Source organism: Cygnus atratus, chromosome 15 (genome assembly GCF_013377495.2).
Source record: "Cygnus atratus isolate AKBS03 ecotype Queensland, Australia chromosome 15, CAtr_DNAZoo_HiC_assembly, whole genome shotgun sequence".
Taxonomy (NCBI): domain Eukaryota; kingdom Metazoa; phylum Chordata; class Aves; order Anseriformes; family Anatidae; genus Cygnus; species Cygnus atratus.
The window spans coordinates 3,211,125-3,231,314 of record NC_066376.1 but is presented as its reverse complement, the minus strand read 5'-3'; the positions used below and the strand labels follow the sequence as shown (position 1 = coordinate 3,231,314).

General features: G+C 55.7%; 1 protein-coding gene across 5 annotated transcripts in view; it reads right to left on the bottom strand.

The window, feature by feature from the left end:
* Positions 1-19,948, bottom strand: part of PEMT (phosphatidylethanolamine N-methyltransferase) — a 40,764-nt gene extending 20,816 nt beyond the window's left edge. For 2 of the 5 annotated variants that reach the window (XM_050713805.1, XM_050713804.1), the window contains exons 1-2: positions 19,852-19,948; positions 16,905-17,012 (exon numbers count right to left, since the gene is read on the bottom strand). In XM_050713805.1, the coding sequence (XP_050569762.1) occupies positions 16,905-16,997 (93 nt within the window). In that variant the 5' untranslated portion in view covers positions 16,998-17,012; positions 19,852-19,948. Of the gene's footprint in view, positions 1-16,904; positions 17,013-18,477; positions 18,597-19,457; positions 19,578-19,851 lie in introns of those variants that run through there. The other 3 variants (XM_035563336.2, XM_035563334.2, XM_050713806.1) reach the window with 2 other exon arrangements.
* Between the last annotated feature and the right edge of the window lie 242 nt (positions 19,949-20,190).

The following is a 20,190-nucleotide window of genomic DNA, read 5'->3' as shown; positions in this document are numbered from 1 at the left end:
ACCTCCTGGTTTCGAAATGGAGCAACACAAAGCTTCCCGACTTACCCGAGGGTCAAAGCAATAGAAAAATTTAAGGCTCTTTCTCCAAAGCCCTGTGCTTTCACTTTAGGAAAACTTGTTGGTGGCTGTAAGCAGTTTTTGAATGTTTCCCCCATTGCTCGTTATCGAAATAAATCAGCATGCGGATGTGGCTGCAAAGCCAGGCGTGCTCCTGGGCCCTGTGTTCTGCATTTGGCAGGCTGCAGCTCCCAGGGCATTGCTCCCCCTCTGCGTAACGCGGGGCTGCCTTCTCCGAACACGAACCGAGCCATCTCCCCAACCTCTTGGGCAAGTGCGTAAAGAAAACTGAAAGCACCGGCACGCATCCCCCGTGGCCGCCCTGCTACGAAGAAGGAAATGTTCTGAGCTCTCTGTTCTTTTTTTGGGGTGGGTAAACCTTCCCGAGCCACCTTGAGACGCGCCACAAATAGCCATTGGAAAAGCAATTTCATCTCACGAGATTGCCTCCGCCGCTGATCAACGGGAAATGCTCTTCACAGCTTTGTGTGCACGGCAGACCATATCCTCTCATTAATATTTAGTATTTGTTTCAAGGAAATTGATTTATTTTTTTTTTTGTCTGCCATCGAAGGAAGCTGGCTTTTGAACGTGCTACATTTTAATTTGCTCAACCCCAGCTTTGAAACGGAGACTTTGATCTGTTTTGCATGACTCCATTTCTATTTCTGGCTTGCCCCAGAGGTAGGGAACGAAACCAGACACCCCAAAGGCTCGCTGTCACATCTCGATGCTAATCAGCTGGGCGATGTCCTCACGCTGCCCCATTGCCTTAGCACCACAACACCGGGTGGGCACTACTGAATTTAGGCACGTGGCGTGCCTGGCGGGCTGGGATGGATTAGCAGCCTTCTTTCACAAAGGGAAACTGAGGCACTGGAGGGCCGAGGTGTGCAGCTGCTTCCCAGCTCTCTGGGATTGGGGTGGTGAGGCTGTGCCCACATCCTGGGAAATCCCAGACCCGTTGCCCACTCGGGGAGATGCTCTGCCCGCTTCTGGGGATGCTCCTGCCCTGGCCAAGCATAAAAACAGTGAGTGCAGATGTCTGAGCTGGACGTAAGATGATAGTAGATAGGACATGTTGTCCCTATTGTACCTGCCTCACAGTATTAAGGGTTTCATCCCACCATGTAAGGACAAGGAAACAGCCCACTGAGGGACACAAAACTCAAACATTTCATGAAAAGCCTAGAGGAAGAATAATCAGTTCCCCGGAGCATCCATGCACCCCAATACCAAGACAATGTGTGTGCATAGAGTGAGCCCTGGATGTGTGGGCAATTCAAACTCAAAAACCTTAAGACAAGAATGACCTAAGAAATTTTTTTAGCTTTCCCCTTCAGCCTGATCCCTCCCGGGCCAACATCCCATGGATGCTGGGCTCCATGGTGCTGCTGGGTTAGGAAAGACCCTGATGCGAGCTTTGAGGGCTCCGTGCGAACATCTCCTGCAGCGGGAGGCATGCCCCTGCCAGCTCACCATGCCACGAGACTGTAGGAAATCTGACAGTCCCCTTACTGCTCCTCCAGAGACCAGGGGCACCAAATCGTTCCCCTGCTATGAAAAATCAATTTTCTCATTCCGAATCCCTGAAATCCTTCATTAAAGCAGCATGACATTCTCCGCTCTCTGCCAGCACTTGGGTACCAGAAAATGACCTTGCTTGCAGCTATTGCATTTATCTAACAGACAGGGAGAAAAGAGATATGCCTGAGCACCCAAACTCTGACTAAGGCACTCAAAGGAGTTACGTGAGAGTGAGGAGGACGTGACAACGCGGGGCAGAAATAACTGAGCGGGCTGAAAGCACACGGACACCCACTGCGGGGCTGGGAGCCCCAGGGTTGGCTGACCTTTCCAAATGCCAAGCAGCCGGCGTTTCTGGCTGTCCCAAGTGATGGCAGAGGAAATGAGGGTGGCCTGCCTGACCTTATCCCTCCTAACAAACCGTGTGTGAGCCGGCAGTGCTTGGGGTGGGTTTATTGGGCAGCGCTGGTTGAGCACTGGGGCCAGGCTGAGAGCTCCAACGTGGGCTCCTGCGGCTGCTCGAGGCACGTGTCCTGCAGCTCCTAGGGGACAAAACCCCTGCTTTTCCAGGAGACTGCAAACCTTGGCAGAGAAACGAGGAGGGAAGCTGCAGTGCTGATCCTGGGGAGCGTCGTGCCATCTTCCACGTGTGGTATTTCAGCCACGGGGCTGCTGTTCCCCTTTCCAAACGTGGCTGAGGATGCTGCGTGCCCGTGCGCAGCCCCATCCGAAATGCCCACCCCGACACCGGGCACGGCAGCAGCTTTCCGAAGGCATGTGCTGCAACGCCCCGGGGACCGGCGTGCCACCAGCAGCAAGAACATGATTAGCGGGAGCTCTGGGCAGCGAAGGCAGGAGAAAAAGAACAGAACAAACCACGTTTTAATTTGTACAAGCTGGTAATTATAGTTGCTATCTGTCTGAAATCTCTATTGAGTTTATTTAAATATGTTCTCCATGAAGGCCATTCAGACAGGAATTATCAAGGTGTTGCAGCAGAGGAGATAATGCCATGCAGTTTTCAACAGATCAAGGGCTGATTAGGAGGAATTAATTAGCTGCTTAAACAGCCCTTGACTCGCTGCAGCAATTAGCCGTCCCCTCCCCTCAGTCACGTTCCTCGTGCAGCCGCGGCGGCGACACGAAGCGCCCGCCAGCAGAACCGCCGGCCCCACGGTGCCGATGAGCCACGGATGTTTTTCCTCTCCCGGTTTTTATCAGGCTGGTCCTTCATCATCCTCCATCCACCGCCTCTCACCTGCTACGAGCCACCAGTTCTCAGCTGGGCTCCGCCTCCGGCATCGCTCAGCAGCCTCAGTGCCCCGTGCTGCCGCAGCACTGCCTGCCTCCCTCTGCTGAGCTGTCCTCGGCCGGACCTTTTCCAGAGGCAGGAGGAGAAGCTGGTGCTCAGCCACGAGAGCCCTTTCTACCCCATGGACACAGGCTGCCAGCTCCTGGCAGCGCCCCAGAGGGCTCAGCTTTGCTTAATTGCTTCCTCCTGCAGCCGTGGCTCTGGACCGTCTGATCCGGAGAGCGAGTTATTGCTCTGAAGGCTTCTCAACTCGCAGGCACTCAATTACGGAAAGCCATGAGATGGTAATGGAGCCCGAAAGCTTTTTAGCAAATGATTAAAGCCCTGCAAAGTTCCCCCACTAAGTACTGGAGCAGCAGCTTCCAGTTCATGCAATTAAAACGCTGCAGTGATATTAGAAGAGACAGGCACCATACTAAGAGTTTCGTGTAAGCTGTAAGGCAACATAAGCCAGAGACTTGGCTTGTAAATGCTTTTTTTTTGGTAACACACCAAGAGATGTGATGTAGGTGCTTTCAATGGCAAGGGCTCTGCAGCCCTGGGACCGCCAGGATCAGAGAAGACCCGCAGTGGGGGCACAGAGGGCTTCCTACCACCCTGTCCCCAAAGGGCATCCATCTCAGGGCTCAGGTCACAGCCTGGGGGTTTTGGGCACCCCAAGCCCTGACACGTGTCCTGGGAGAGGAGGACGGGGGGCTGCCCTGGGAGGCTACACCCGTCATTTTTCTTACTTTCCCCTTTCCCCATCTGTACGATGGCAATAACAGCTGTGGGCGAGGCGCAGCCGAGTGGAAAGGCTTAGCGGGTCCGCGTCTGCCAGAGCTCCGAAAGGAAGACGTCGGTTCGACTCAAGAAGACTTTTCCGTTGCCTTCCACGAGCTCTGGGTGTGGGGTTTTTGTTGTTTGTTCCAGCCAAAAGAAACAACAGCGGGGTTTAGGAAAAAAGTCTGCGGTATGCAGGCTGGCTGCACAAAGAGGCGGCGGTGTGGGAACAGCCAGCTGGAGCAGCACGGCTGCACGCACAGGTGACGGAGAGCTCCGCGAGGACACAGGCACACGTTTGCAGGCTCTGGCTGTGGAAAGTGAGAGCATCCAGGGGCTAAAGAAGAGAAATGTGTACAAGGGAAAAGGAGGTCGAGCTTCTCCCCAAAGCCCAGGGGCGGGTTTTGTCCTGTCCGTAAGGCATCTGCCGGTGCAGCCCCGGTGGCGTGGGGTGCTCGGTGGGACCGGGGACGGCTCCTCTCCGGCAGCACAGGGCACGGCAGAGCTGCAGCACTCAGCTGTGCCAGCGTGAGAAACCCATCGCCAAAACGGGGGAGTCAAGAGGGGGAAATTAGAGCTGAAGTGCTCCTTCTAGTGATTCCTGCCTGAAGAAGCCGCTGCGCCGCAGACGAGGGGTCAATGGGACCCAGTCTGAGGGCTTTGACACGGGGGGAAGAGCAAAGTGACTACACTTATTGAGAAGTAGAAAGATGAATGCAGAAGAAACCCAGCCTGTCTAAACCACGGAAGAGTTTCGCCTAAGAAAAATAAACCCACATCCTTCCCAAGGGAAAGTAACTGGACTGAAATGGCACAGGTCACCTCAGCGAACGGCCTTGAGGTGGGGAAACAAAACAAGCCGGCAGGTAAACAGATAAGGGTTTCATAAGGACTGGGTACGCTTTACCTCAAAGCCATCCCTTGAGATTACCTCCACACGAGTCTTTACCTTGAATCCACTCATGATAAACAGCTAGATAATAAATTTAATTTCTCTAATAGTGTTTATGGGATTTGTCAAAGTACCACCTCATTAGCCGCCTGCAATAAAAACAAGCCCCTGCTTAGCGTACGCCGCGGCAGCCTAGGCCCGCAAATGTTCCGTGAGCAATATCCTTTCCTCTTCAATAAAAACAAAACCGACACGGAATACGGGCCGCATTCGCCAGCAATTTCCAACACAAAATCTGAACGGCTTCTCCTCAAGGCAAGGAGCTCATGATTTATGGCCGAAGGGCTGGCAGCTGAAGGCAGGTGATTTCGCGTAACCGAGGCCGCGCTGCGTGAATTCATCCTGGCAGCAGGAACCCTCGCAAGCAGCTCCCCAGGACCGGCCAGGGGAAGGACGATGCTCTGCAGCCGCAGGGATCGCACGGCCCTAACAGGCTCTCCCGGCCAACAAACCCCGTGGAAAAAGTCTTTAGGAAATAATGACTTCTCCAGAGCGCAGCACGGGCTGTGGGAGGCCCCTTCCAGCCCGTCTGGGATGGGGTGTGGATGGCCCAGCATTGGGAGGGATGCAGGGGGATGCGTGCCTGATGCAGTAATGCATCCTAATAAAACATCCTCCTGAGAGCAGGGAAGGCAGAGGCTGCACCTACACGAGTATCTGGGGCTATGCCAGAGCCCACAAGGATGGCAATTGCTGCTGGGTGAGCGGCTCGTGCGCAGGACATGAAGCATTTTCCCCAGGGGGGATTCTGCACATTTTATTTTTGTCATCTTCCGTGCTCAGATGACTTGGCCCCCACCCTGCTTCCCATCGCACACAGTCCAACCGAACCCAGCCAGAAAGCAGCACGTCTCTTATTTTCATACATTCTTTGAAGCTTGGAACGTTTTCCCCGAGCAGCACAGCCCTGGCTTTGCTCGTGCAGTCTGCAGAGCAAAAGATTGCCTTCCCAATCCACCTGGAAGTGAAGGTGCGTGTCAGTCCCTCGCTGGTTTAACTGTTCTGCCCTTCTCACGTCCTGTACTCGCTTGTTTTGTATTTTTCTTCTGTTGCTCATGCTCACGCAGCACTAAATAAGCAAAGCTGGGGAAAGTTCCTGAAGTGCTGTGCATGCAGCCGCTGCCCTGAACCCGGCCGTCTACCCAGAAGACCCATTTTCTAATAAAGCAATCCAACAATAGCACTGACGATGTTTGAACTGGCACCAATACATAAAGACGGGCGCTGTGCTGCACCACGCTGTCAGTGAGCGCTCGGTACAAATGCCACGTTAAAAGACAGCAAACGTCTCTCTTTTTTAAGACTTCCCTTCTATTTTTGTACCTCCACTCTGCTGCGTTCTTTCGAAATCAGGCCCTGGATCCCAGCTGATCCACAGGGCCGAGGTCGAGTCCCTCTGAAGGCGCTGCAGGCTTCAGTGCCTTGGGTTTGGTCTGAGATAGGGGCATAAAGCTTTCTGTCTTTGTCACAAAGCTCCTCTCTGCTTTCCAAAGCTTCCCAATTATTGCTGCAAACCTGCAGCTTCAACCACGATCGCAGCTGTAAATAAGTCCAGCCTGATCAAAAAACAGCTATTCTAGCCGGAATAAAAATGGACAGACTTCAGCAAATGCATCCAGAAATATCCTTTACCGAACCAAGACAAGCCTTTCCCGGTTCCAGGTAAAAAGAGATTGAGGTCACCCAATGACTCCAACATTTCTTGCAGCTCCTGATTAATTGCAAAGATGCTGCCATAGAGCTACCCTGGAGGTGTCAGCTAATGCACGTGGCTCTTTGCTCTCCCCTGTGACCCACTGCAAGCAGAAGCATCTCAGGATGCAAACACATCGGCGCACAGACACAGCCCCACGCGCTGCCTGGGCTCTTCTGTTTGCTGTTTTCAGGCCTGGGCATCGTCTTTGCAGTTTGCTCTCGTTAATAAGCTTGCTTGGATTCCAGCTCAGCCCAGCTCATTACCCACCCTGTTGAATCCGACACTAATTCAGGATCACTCCTATCGCTCCAAATAAATAATAAAATTGCCTCCACGCAGGGGTTGTTTTCTTCCTCTCTCCCCCTAATGCAGGTCTGGTAGCATCTCGTGTATCTGTTAATGAAGTCCATTATAGCCAGAGTTTCTCAGCAAGTAAAAATTACAATCATTAGCCAGTGACTGACGAGAGACAGAAACACCATTTCTGCCCAGGCTCGCAATAACAGTACGCCGAGTACGCGTCCCAGCGAGTCGAGCCTTGCTCTCCCGGCATACGGTACCCAATGTTCTTCATTAGCACCGCTCTTTTTAATGGAGCAAGGCAGCGTCCTGCGGCAGGTCGCAATTACACGCAACAATTAATTCAGGGAGAAACAATGACGGCCATCGCAGAGGCACATTTTGCAGCAGGGTTGCCAAAAGGTGAAATGGGAGAGGATCGGGAACATTTTAAAGCCACAAAACCAATACAAGCGGGGGCACGGTAGAGGAGACATGACTGGCTTCCTTGTGAGCCACTTTGTAATTTTTGCTTTAAATGGTAAAGAAATGTAATGATTATTATTTTTTGGTTATAATACCGTAATGGCCAGGACCTGCAGTCTCAGACCAGGACTTCTTGTCCCATTTACACACAGCACACAAAGCTGGTCTGCTTCTCCCACAGCTGTAGCCACTCTCCTGCTGCCCTTTTGTGAAATTAGGGTTTAATTCCCTGGAATAAGCCCGCTAATAAGGACTCCCAACACACCCATCCTTCTGGACAGCATGTACCCGCTCATCGCTCTCCCAGAGGCTCTGACGGGAGGGAGGGAGGAGGGGGGGGGGGAAGAATAAATATGCCTGGCAGAGCACAAAACGCCGCAGAAACCTAACACCCCTTCACAGAGTAGTGAGACTTCGCTGGAAGAGAGGTACTCGGTGCTCCGGCCGTGCTCTGCGGAGCGCAGCCTCTGGCCGAGGGCCTCCGGGCCTCCCGGGGCCGAGCGTCTCACGTTCCCTGCTCCGTGTTAAGCCTCCCCTGGGAACATCTCCCCACGGCGCCGAGGACACGCATGTTTGTGATGCTGCTGGCGTCCCCGCGGCCAACAATAGAGAGGGACACTTCGATCTTTATGTAACGCGGGCGGCCGCGCGCTCCGTTCCCCTTGTCCTCAGGGAGGGGACGTTCGCTCCGCCCGGCACAACACGCAGGGCCCTGGCCCAGGAAAGCCTTTTTTTGATGTTTTGGGAAGAGGATGTAGCCTCTTCCCAATGGACTTCCCTTTTTTTTTTAAATCCAGTGCTTCCACTTTGCCCGGGCTCCAAAGGAGCCAGAACAGTGCAGGTCTTACCGGGCACATGGCACTGCTTATTAGACCAATGTGTGAGCGAAATAAAGTGAAATAAAGCTCGTACTAACCACCTAAAGGGCTAAATACAATAACCAACCCCCTCGGGATTGCTGCTGTTATAACTGGGGCTCCTGTGGGTGCTTACAGGAGGCCCCAGCTGCCCCCACATGGCCCTAGGTACTTGCTCAATGCAAGGAACATAACCCGAAAGCCAAGGGAACCATCAGTGCCCCCCAGCCCTGCGATGTGCACTACAGGGGAGCTCCTCCTCTGTTTTTTGAAGCCTCAAAGCCCAGCACTGCGACATGCAAGCCCTGCATATCATGCCCAGCCTGGTTGGAGTCGCCCACTCCACACATCTGTACCGGAGCACAGGTCCCAGACAGGACCCAGGACCCCCGCGCACCCGCACAGCACACCCTTGCAACAAGGCTGCACCAGGGACCTGCGCTCCTGCTGGTCTCTGCTGATGGCTACAGGCAGGAAAATAATGTTCCTCAATTGGGCAATGCATTTATTTTGGCTTCCGAGTACATCAATCCCGGGAAAAATGACTGCACGCCACAGTCTTGAAATGAAACTAATTCATTTCTGCTCTCCAGCCTTGGGAATCAAATGAGTAACTCCACAGTCATTAAAACAACGTCCTGCTAAAAACAAACAGGAAAGGGCACTTAGTAGGAATGCTTCGCAGTTACAAATACTGTATCTCAGCTGAGGTCATTCGGTTTTTAGTACGAACAGCCACGCGTGCCCCAAGGTGCTGTGATCTGGGATTACTCCAGGCCTGTTACGCACGCACACGTAGCCGTGCTCCCCACGGCAATGGGAGGTGCAGGAGACATTTCGACGGGTCTGGTGCTTGGCACACCTCGTAGTTTCCCTCTCACCACCGTGAGCATATAGAGTTTTATTATTTCACATGGACCCTCGTAGAAAACTTTGGCTCTCCACCTCAGTGCGATCTGAAATTCAAGACCAATCTGGAACACCAGAGAGCTGGAAAGAAACCAACTTCCCAGTGCAATGCACGCACAGGTGGAAGGGATTTTTCCCAGTTCAAAATCCCCAGTGGGACTTTACAGATTGAGCGTCTGGTGTGGGACTCACCACAAAAAACACAGCTCTGGGGGATGAGGCAGGAATAGAAACATCAGGACCATGTGGGGCGATTCTGGGTCCCTTGTCTCTTCACTAGTGGGGAGGAGGAAGCTAAATTTGGTCCTTCTAAAAGGGGTATTTCTATGGCAAGGGGGAGGCTCCATCCGGAGGTGGTCACGGATAGCACGAGGCAGAGCTGATGCTGGATGAAGAGCAGGAGGTGAGAAAAGCAGGCAGAGTACTGTACAGGATCATAAAAGCTGCATGGACTTTTTCCTTCCCTGAAAACGTCTTTGTGCTTTTATGGCAGGGAGCTGCTACAATTACAGCTCCTTTTTATAAGCGAGGCCCAAGGCAGATAATGAGGAAACCTCCCACTGCACAAAGGCGGCGGCGAAGGTGTTCTACAAGCCCTGATGGTCAGGCTTTCCCGCAACGGCTGAATGCAGAGAAAATTGCTAAAGCCCATCTCTATTTCACCCACTTGAGGCTCACAGCCTGCTTTTTCTTCCCAAAAGTGCCAAAAAGGATCACACCGAAGTGCACGTGCCCACGCAGACTGCGAGTGAAAGCCCTTCAGCCAGCCAGACGCTGCTCGCACGCCCCGACCTGCAGAACGAGCCCGGCACTGAATCATCTGCTCTGGAGGAGTAAAATGGGGAACAAAAAAGGGTTTGCAGGGAGAAAAAGAAAAAAGAAAAAAAAAACACAACAAGATATTGTTAAATCTGGACAACTGGGTAATGCACCGAGGAGGCTCGTGATTGCGACGGTACATGGGAAAATCGAGAGCTCCCGTCAGCCTTCCTCTGCCTCACCCCCAAATTCGCTGGGAGATGGGGGGAGTTTAACAAAGCCGCACACAGCTGTGCAAGCCTGGGGCTGCCAGCTTTTCTGGCAAGGAAATTCTTAATTTTCAAGGTGAGTTGCCTCTCTTTCCTTGCACGTGAGCAGACAGGGAGGATGCCTTAGCAGGGAAAAGGAAAACCAGCCAGTGGCTCGCTGGGTAGGGCCATTTCATCCCACTTTGCAGCGGGATGAAATCCCCTCTGAAATGAACGCCCCGTGCTCAGCCTGCAAGGTGCTCTGCTGCTCCCATCCCTCAACCAAAAGCACCGCCCGGCAGGCTCTGTAGCCACAGCTCGTGTCCTCTATTAACGTCATCTGTCAGCTCCAAAAACTGACTGCTTGTCCCCAGCCAGGGGGGTCAAAACTCTGCAAGGACGCCTTAGAGAGGGGCAGGGAAGGGAGCCCAGGCAGGCAGCACCGGGAGGAGTGCAGATATTTGTCAAACTGAGACGAGGCTCCCTATATTTACCAGGAACTGGTGCCCAGTTAACGCTGTGGTCGAGCTGCCCAGTTTCACCCACGAGAACAGGGATGTTGGATTCCTCCGCCAAGTGCCACTTCCAGCTCCTTATGCCAGAGGGGATAAAATATGGTTCAAAAGGAAAATGAGGGCTTTACTTCATGAGTTACTAAGCTACTTCACCACCCATTTCCTACTGCCACGGGAGCAACTGGAGATCAGTGTCCCCTCTGAGCTCATCAAGGGGGAAGGAAAACCAGAGATAAGAAGGGTGCATTTCCGGGGGGGTGCTAACCCTAAACCTAAAGCCTGGCTGACCCCCATGCCCCAGCAGACTGCATGTCTCTGCCTTTCTTCGTCAAAGCAGCCTATTTTGGGAGATGCTGTCTTTCTGGGAATTGGGCAGGCTTCTGCTAAACAGGCTGCCTCGAGGCACAGCCGGAAAACAGTGAGCTCGATCCGTGACCATGGCAGAAACATGCCTGGAAAGAAGCCCGTGCAAAATCCCAAGGACAGCCCATGTCCCAGCGCAGGCTCGGGGCTCCATAGCCCCCAGCCCCAAAACTGGGCACGAACACTGCAAAGCTCCGGGCTGCCCCGGAGGCCTCGCTGCCTTCCACGCCTCCTGGGCTGGGTAGATAAATCCACCACCGCTTTCTTTTTGGCTTTGTCCCGTGGGATGTAGGTGATGATGGGAGAACGTGTCTTGCTGCAGTATGCAGGACAGGGATGGAGGGGCAGAGAGGAAAGGCCTCTCCCAGCTCCTAGGGTCTATAAATAATCCTCTGCCGCACAATGAATTGGGACTCTTAGCTTAAATCTATTTTTTCATCTTTTGTGCGTGTGCTGACTTACTCCAGCAGGGCTGCCAGCATCCCACAGTTTATTTTTAAAACGCTAAACAAGAAAAGTCCGGTATGTGCGACAACCCCTGGGTTCCTAGAGAAGCATTTGGCAAAAGCTAAAAAAAGAGGGCTGCTTTCCGGGCCACTTTGGCCACGATTCACAGGGAACTATGAGGTACGAGACAAGATCCTGACGTCAGTTCAGAGAAATGCTGAGCGGGCATGGTGTACCCAAGGTAGATCCTAAATTCCTGCGTGGAAATGGTTCAGGTGCCCAAGCATGGGCTGGTACCGGTGCACGGTGGCTGCTCGAGTGATTTCCCCTACCTGGCAAGGCTGGGCTCCACGCTCCCCTTCTGCAGCAGGCAGCTCAGCCTGCGAGGATATAATAAAGACACTGCACGGCTTTTTGAGGAGGAATGAGGTTAAAACACCTGGCTGGGAGGCTGCGGGGGAGAGGGAAGCGGTGCTGGGATGGAGGACGCGGCTCCCCCGCCAGGTGATGTAGCTCCTAATTGTGCCGCTCCAGCCGGCAGGCCGGAGGATGTGACCCAGTTTGGGCGCCTGTTATGTGGCTCGCAGCGGTGCTGACACGCTGCAAACGCTAAATTTAGCAGCCAGGCAGGTGCAGAGTTATGGTGCAGAGGACGGGGGACTCACAACAGGACGAGTCCCGGGGCGTTCATTACGAGAACGGCCGGGGGAAATCGATCCCAACGCGATTACAGCACTGCTCCGAAGCCATCGCCGCCCGAGTGGGAAGCATTACCCAATCACTCGGAATAAAATTGCCACTAAATGCTGTTTGAGGGAGAAAAAAAAAAAAAAAAAAAAAAAAAAAGCAAATCCTCGCTGTTTCTCAGGCATTGTAGGAAATGAAAACGGCTATTGCCGCCTGGTAGAGAGTCCAATTATGAATAATGTGGATTCCGTCCCTGCACAAAGGATGAAAGGGAACAGAGCTGGTGGTGACATTTTAAGACCGGAGATGTAAGAATGAAGCTGAGCCTCGTCGTGAGCCCAGCTCTACCCCAGAAAAGAGCTGCTTTCTGCAGTCAATTGCCTTGCAGCGTGGCTCGAAGCCCCGCTATTGATCTGGCATCTGCTATACGCAGATAACCATTGTCACTGTGCCACGGCTTCTACGATGGGATCTAAAAGCACTTTCCAGAAGACGTCCGAGGGCTGTTTTCCTGCTCTTACCCACAGCTGCATGCAGGCAGAGGTTTTATTCAGGGAGATCACGAAACTCTTGCAGATTTGCAGAATTTTCAGGCCCGATGAGAGCATTAAATCACCCGCCCCAGCTTGCTCACCTACCCAATCCTTCAAACCTCAGCCACCCGCCCTGCACCGAATGCTCGAGCTGTGTGCAGCCGAAGCCGAGCAGAGCCCCCCTCCACCAGCAGCCCCCAAAGCCCTCGCCCTGCTGCTGGCTGCCAGCCATTTCATACGCTGCAATTTCCTTCCCCCAGCCAGGTACTAACGCACCGCAATCAAGCCACCTCTCAATCTCCCCCTTCTGCAAGACAAGCAGCGAGAGCTGCTGAAATCCCTCAGCATAAGGCGTTTTTCTCCTGCCCCCAGAAGGTTTGCGAGTTCTGCTCCCGGAGGTTTCAATCCTGACAGCTCCCAGCAGCAGGGAGAGGATTTAGGCAGGCACCTTCCTCCGAATTTAGCGAGAAGTGGTCAGGGGGAGGTGAAATTGAGCTGCCGGCGTCTGCAAACTCCCCCTCCGCCCCACTCAAGCGCTTCTTATCCACTTGGCAGCTCTCTCTAGTCTCCAAAGAAGGAGAAAAGGAAGGGAAATTAAAAATAAACGAACCAAGAGATACACATCCATCAGGAGCCAGGCGTTGTCAGCCCAGGTCCCTGTGCAACTACTTCTTTAATCAAAACCTCATGCAGTTTAAGCACTTGACAGAAATTCTAGAACAGAGATCTTGTTACCCTGAACAGGAAAACCTGCAACCTTGAAGAATAAAACCACATTTGCCTGATGGGGTCTATTTTCTTTATAAATCATGCTAAATTATGCCAATCCCATTCCTAACCTTGACACCTGAGGTTTCGCCCTGCGGATTCCTGTGCGATGCACGGGTATTTCGAGGGGGGTCACCAGAGGTGAGGAGACGAGCACGCTCCCGCGCGGCAGCTGAGGATGTGCCATGTCTAAATCAGGCTGTGACGCCAGCCAAAAAAACTTTTAAGAGGCTCAAATCAAGAGAAGGATTGCTGATGGATGTGCTCCCTACTTCAACCTGTTTGCGTGGTGGTGGACGTCAGCCTCCTTGGCTCCTGGCTATGCCGCTTGCCTGCTTGCTGTTGAGACAGTATCAGAAACCACCCGGCTTTCTAGAAACTCCCCATATGCCAAGGCTCGGAGAGCTCTTTAAAGCCTCCAGCACGCAGGTTATCTGCCTCTCCTGCCTTGGAAATGTTTGTCCCCGAGGAGCTGTTATTTAATATCTTCCTTAGTTACCAACGGAAGGGAAATTTCGCCCATCGTCCCGCGGCTTTCCAAACACAGATGGGATTTATTGAAGTTTCTGCCTCCCCGACCTCGTTAAAGTTTTATGGCACGGCTCCAGCGACACGCCTCCTCCTCGCCAGGTGCCCCTCAACAGCCCCACCAGGGCTCAGGTCTCCTGGCTGCTCTCAACATCCTCGGGCAGTTCGAGCAATTTTCCTCCTGGAACGGCTCCGCTGCTGCCTTTCGGGGCCTCACGGGCACCCTGCCTCACGTGGGAGCGTGGCACCCAGCAGCTCCTTTCATAACAGCCCCAGCGGGTGGGGAAGCAGAGGCAGCATGAGGAGGAGAGGAAAAAAGAGGTGAATAGTGCAGGAACATGTCCAAGCCGTGCCGTGGATAACATAAGCTGGGGGCCACCCGGGGATGAGCTGGGTTTTAATTGGCACCGACGGGGGGAAGGAGAGGAGGGGGTGTGAGCCCTGGGTTCGGTGGGGAAGTGCAGCAGGAGACCCCAGGGGCATACGCACGGTACCCCCCAGAACATGCCTGCAGGGAGGAGGGTAAGAATTTGGAGTCCTGTGGTCTTTTTGGGAAGACTTTCCCCCCCTGTGGAAAGAAGGAGCATCAGCCCAGCCCAGCTCGAGCCCTGCAAACTGCTCCTCTTCAGCTCTGCTCCTCTAAACTGCTCTCTTAAGCGAAGTACACCACTCGACCCAACGAGCGCTAGGGTTTTCTCTGGAGCCACGCTATTCCACAGCCTCCGTAGTTCTTGCTTCATCTCCAAACACTGCAGTTTTGTCCAAAAGAAACACGCCGGGCGCTTAGCGGGGCAAACTCCCCGTGACCGCAGGGCAGCCAGTGCTTGCTACCCTGAGGCCCTGAGATGCCTGTGCAGTGCCCGAGCCCCCGCCGAGGCAGGGTTTCCCCACCACATATTTATTCAGAGGCGCTAAGCAGCAAGGACAACCCGGCGCCAAGCTTTGCAAGAGGCAGACCTGGCCAGAGTTCAGCAGAAAGAGGGAATTAAGACGCTCAACTAAATCAGTGCGTCCCCACCTGATTTCTACCCAAATCGGGAATTTCACGCACAGGAGGTGTTTTGAGCAGGGTCCCACATTGCTTAGTAAGCACAGAGAGCAGAGGGTGCCTGGCACTGCCCAGAAACCCTTCTTTGCACTAAGGCTCTTGCAAGCCCAGACAAAGTAATTCAGATGCAGAGACGAGCTCAGCTGCTGAGAAGGAACTCAAAGAGAAAAAAGACAAAGGGAGCCTGTGTAGGGATGCAGAGAAAGAAAGAAGAGCTGCTGGCTCGGTGCAGGCAGGGGACAGCAATCAGACAGACAGGCTAGGGAAAATTCAGGGATGGCTGGAGCCACTCTTGCTAAGATGCAGCCGACAGTGGGGGCTTGCACGGGGCTACAGGTCCCCCAGCACCCCTGCAACAGCCTTCGAGCAGTGCCTGGTGCGAGCCAGAGCCTGGAAGGGCCTGAAAATGTCAGAGAGATGCCGGGGGACCGGGGAGCACAAGCGTGTGGATGGAGGCACATGGACTGAGAGAGGCACCTGGCCCTCTGCAGCTGAGAAACGTCCAGTGCCACGCTCGCCTCCCCAGAGCTTCCCATCAGCACGCCAGCTCAGGTTGCTCACTGCAAACCCATGCCGAGATGCCTTCTGCTCCCCGCACGACTTGCTTGCAGTGCCACCTGCCGCCAACGGCAATGCTCTTCAGACACTCAGAGGGGACAGCAGCAACCCACAGCAATGAACTTCCTGCTGTTACATCAGCTTTCCCTGTCCTTTAACCGCAGCCAAACTCTTGATCCAAAAAGCAGCGCTATTTCCCAAGCTGCAGGCATCCCGCGAGTCGCAGGCAGAGCAGCAGACGCCAATAAAGGACTTTTTTCTTTCCCTTTTATGCAGCTTCTCGCTGGAGCCCGTCTCTTCCCCCAGAGACCACATCCTGAATCTTCTTGTTCATTGCTTCTTTATGCTAAACGATGACTCCACAGTTGAAATAATGTGGCGTATTCTAGCTCGCATTTCAGACACCGTGAGACTTTTTAATAACGAGTTGCATGAAAAATTAGGGAGGCTGCAACAAAGAACTCCGACAGAGGTTTCCACAGTGACTCACGGCTAGGAGAGCCTCGCTTTTCCAAAGCCCAGCGTGAGACGATCTCAAGAGCCCCCGCGCTCGGAGAGAGCCGAGTCCTCCCCCTCTGGAAAAACAAGGCCTTTTTAAGGAGACTTCCCCAGGGTGAGAAGCGCTGTGGGGAGCTTTGGCAGGCGGCTTCTGGAATCTTGGCTGCGCTGACATCCCGTTTCCATGAGTGCTTGCAGGGAAAAGGCTTCGTCCCCAGACCTCAGCTGCGCTGCAGAGGACGCTGCGGGAACTCGTGCTCCCCGTCCTGGGCTCCCCACCTGGCGCGTTGGCTCTGCAGTGCTCGCACAGCAGCCACGGTTCTCGCTGCTCTTGCAGGGAGGTGGCAAACCGCAGTGATAACGGGCAGAGAAAGCTCTTCCAGCCTCAGCTCCTGAAGCGCTATGGCGCCCAGCAGCAATACAGCACCCACAGAAACAGCGAGCGTCACCTGTGCCCAGGTACCCTACCCACGCTTCGGGCTGGCTCGCTGCCACCTCTGCAGCTCTTCGCCAGTCTTCGCAGCGTGATGGAGGGGGGAATATCTTCAGGTTAACTTTTTTGGCTGACTGGTTTTGTTTCCTGCATCCGCACAACCGCCTGCCGACGAACTTCGAGGAGAAGCAGCGGGCAACGCGCCCAGTGCATCCCCCAGGGTAGGGGGTGACCAGTGCCCGGCTGCTGGGGCAGGAGGTGCAGCAGGAGGTAGCTGAAGGATGGGTTTGACTGCTCTGCCCCCTCTCCTGAGCTCGGTTCCTAATCCCTTCTGCATCCTGCGCTGGCTCCTACCTTCCTGTCCTCTGCCACATCTGTCACAGCCACCGCTGCCCCCAGGAGACAGCACAGCTCCCTGCTCGCCCACTTCTAGTGCCTGCTACCTGGGCACAGCTCTCCCCACCCAGCCCAGCAGACTTCCCCAGAGGTGGTTTCTGCTCTGGCCTCCTGTTCCCAGAGCAATAAACACCACCACCAGTGGGGAGGATTACAGGGCTCCTGCAGGAGAGATGATTTAGAGGTAAGGGGCTGCTCAGCGCAGCCCAAAGGGGATCCAGCCCCATGTCAGCCAGCAAAGGAGAGCTCAAAACAATTGTGTGGCCGGTGCGCAAGCGGCTCTTACCACGTTCCAGAAGAAAGGGTTGAAGGCGATAGAGAGGATGGCTGCAATGAAGCCGGAGTCGGTCATGTCCACGTAGCCGAAGAGCTGCGCCATGGCTGTAACATCCACCTGGCGGGAGAGAGGCAGTTACTGGGGGCGTGGGTTCCTGTGGGGGCACCGAACCTCATACCCAAAGGGGGTGTCTTTGTCCCAAACCAAGCGCCCTGCAGGAGCGGGTGATTCTTTCAATGTCCCCAAGCAATGCATCGTTAAATCTTGCTATGCCAGGGTGCAAAGCCAAAAAAAGGGGTGGGGGCTCCCCCAAACTGGCTCCCCCCATGCCTCAGGGAGCCCCGTGTCTGCAGCAGTGCCCAGAAGGACCCGGGCGCTGTGAGGACCTGCCGCTGCGAGGATGGGCACCAGCACTACAGGGCAGCAGGGAAACCCTACGTGCTTCTGAGCTGGAGGGAAGGGGGCACTGCTTCACGGCCTCCCCAGGGCCAGAGGGCTGTCCCCGGGGCTCTGCTCTGCACGGACACCCCGAGCCCCGCACCGTGCAGCCTCCAACTCGCCTTCCATTGCACAAGACCGATGCCAACCCGCTGCACAGTGTGCACGGATGCATTTGCATCATTAGCAGCTGCAAAAGACTTTCCTGTCTTATGTAACAACAACAAAAGAAAACCCTGAAAGCTTGCTGGTTTTCCTCCTTTTTTCCTTTCTCTTTTTCCCCCTATTTCCTTTTAAGAGACATTTTTTTCCCAGGACTGCTCCCTGTCAGCGTTTTTACGTGCAGTAAGCCATGCTGCTTCCCCATCCCTCCCCCTCTCCTTGCAGTGGTATGTGGATGAAAAACAGCCAGCGCCTGGTTTTTTCTTTTGCCAAAAAACTTTGAAAACAAAAGACAAAATAGCCCGGCCCGAGCCTTTCCCTCACTTGAATCAAAACCAAGACAACATTGAGACGTGGAAGGATTTTGCTTCCCAAACACAGCTGTGTTTGCGAGTCCTTCGATGCTAGGGGACGGGAAGGGCTGGAAAAGGCAGCGGCTTGACCTCTCCTATCCAGAAGAGAAGCTCCTGCGGGCTCCTTCCAAGGAACTGGAGCAGTGACAGCAGTCACGGAGAGGGCCTGCTCAGCCTGGTGTCCCCTCACGGCCGAACGACCGCCCAGAGGACGAAGTGCGAGAGCAAAGGTTGAATCGCTACGGGCAGGCGGGGGGATCCTCGCACGGGTTTGCCCCCAGCCCTTAGACCACCACCGAGTGCCCCGGGGGAGAGCATCAAATGAAGGGGAGAGCCCCCAGGGCCTCTCCTCACCCTGTCCCCATTCCTCCTGTCACTCCCATGCAGCCCTTCGCCAGCCGACCTCGTCCCTTCAAGCCAAGCGCTGCCAAGCCGTAACCTGGGCACCGAGAGAGCTGCCAGCACCGGGGCCGAACTGTCCGGTCCTGCTTCAATGGCAAACCCACGGGACCAGGACAGCTTCTTTCCTCTTGTTTCATACGGCGCTGAGCACACCGCCAGCACGGGCTGAACAAAAGCTTCTTGACCTACTAACTCCTGGCTGGCAACATCGTTAACATCGCACTCACCTTCTTTTCTCTCCTCCTGAACAACCAAATTCGCTGCTGCCAGCGGGAAGCAGATTGGCCTGTGCCTGGCGTGTGCTTTTCGGGATGAAAGGGGAGCCCATTAGGATGAGCTGTCTCTGCAAGCTGCTGAGACAACCACGTAACGAGCACAGAACATTCAACTTTGCCCCCTCCTCCCTGACAGGTGATAAATAACCGCATCTCGGAGGAGCTCCTGGTGGCAAACGCTGCTTGCTCGGATGCTGCTCGGCCCCAAAATTAGGGTGGATGAGAGCTGCACGGCCACCCAGGTCTGGTGGTGGCATCAGGAGGGGTTTGCCCCTCTAGGCGCTGTAAGGATGTGGCCCTCGCCACGCAGCTGGGGCATGAAATCGTGTCTTGAGTGGCAATTAGGGCCGGGAAGGGCGACGGGAAGCACCTCAAGCACCGTGCACGCACGGTGCCGAGCATCCCTGCAGATTTCCAAGAATCTGCTCCGCCTGCAGCCCCAGCCTGGGGGTTTATCACCCACACAAACATCCCTGCTCAGAGGTGGCACAGGGCAGCGACACAGGGCAGCGACGCGATCCCAGGGCTGCTCAGCAGCCCCGCAGCCTTCAGCCTCGCGTTCCTCGCACGCTGGGCACCGCGCGGGCCAGCGCGTTGGCAGCACCGGCACAACGGCAGCGTGGCAGCGAGGACGCGGGGCACCCGGCCACGGTGACCTCGCCGCCAGCCGCTGCCTTCCCAGCCCCGACGAGGCCAGCAGGACCCCAAACCCTCCAGCACCGTGCCTCGTACAAACATCCCGACACCCAGAGCGGGCACGGCCACATCCCACCCCCCACCTCCCCACTTGGCACGGCCAAAACCCCCCGAACCCCACACCGGGGGGCAGCGCGGCGAGCCGGGCCGGGAAGGGCGAGGGGCACAGCGGGTATCATCCCCCTCAGGGACCCCCGCAGCCCCTCTGCAACCCCATCCGGCCCTTGTCCCGGTACCTGCCCGTAGTCCAGGCCGCCCAGCCCGCTGCAGCAATCCCTCGGCCACCACCGCGGCCCCGCTCCCCGCCGCCCGCCCGCGGGGCCCCGCTCGTCGCCGGGGCCGGGCCGCAGGGCCATGACCGGGGCGGGGGGGTGGAGGGGGGCGTGGGGGGGGGGGGGGGGGCCGCGGCTCTTTCCCCCCTTCCCCTTCCCCACCACCACCACCACCACCAGCAGCACGCCGAGCACACGCGGCGGCGGTGCCGGGAAGTGTAGTCCGCCCTCAGCAGCCACCGGGAGGACTACAGGGCCCAGAGGACGCCGCGGACGGGCGGGGAGGGAGAGGCCTCCGGGGCTGGGACATGGCCGCCGTGCTCCCCCCCCCCCCCCCCAACACCGGGGAAGCACCCACCGAGCTCGGCGCCTCCGTCGCGGGGCTCCCGGCGTGTTGTCCGGCTGCCGAGGGGGGGAGGCCGGAGCTGGAGGCTGCTGGACTTCGCCCCGGTGAAGCAAGCGAGGGGAAGAAGAAGAGGGGGGGGAGAACGGGGGGGGGGGGGGGGGATGGAGGAGAGCGGCACCGCCTGCAGCCCCCCGGCGTGAGGGGGGCGGTGGGTTTGGCCCCCGTGGGTTTCAGGGGGCTGCAGTGCCGGTGGAGCACGGGGATGGGGTCGGTGGTGAGGCACGGAGGGGGTTGGGGGGGGGAACGGGGGGCTCTGAGGCCCCCGGGGTGTCAGGGAGCGGTGGGGGCCGC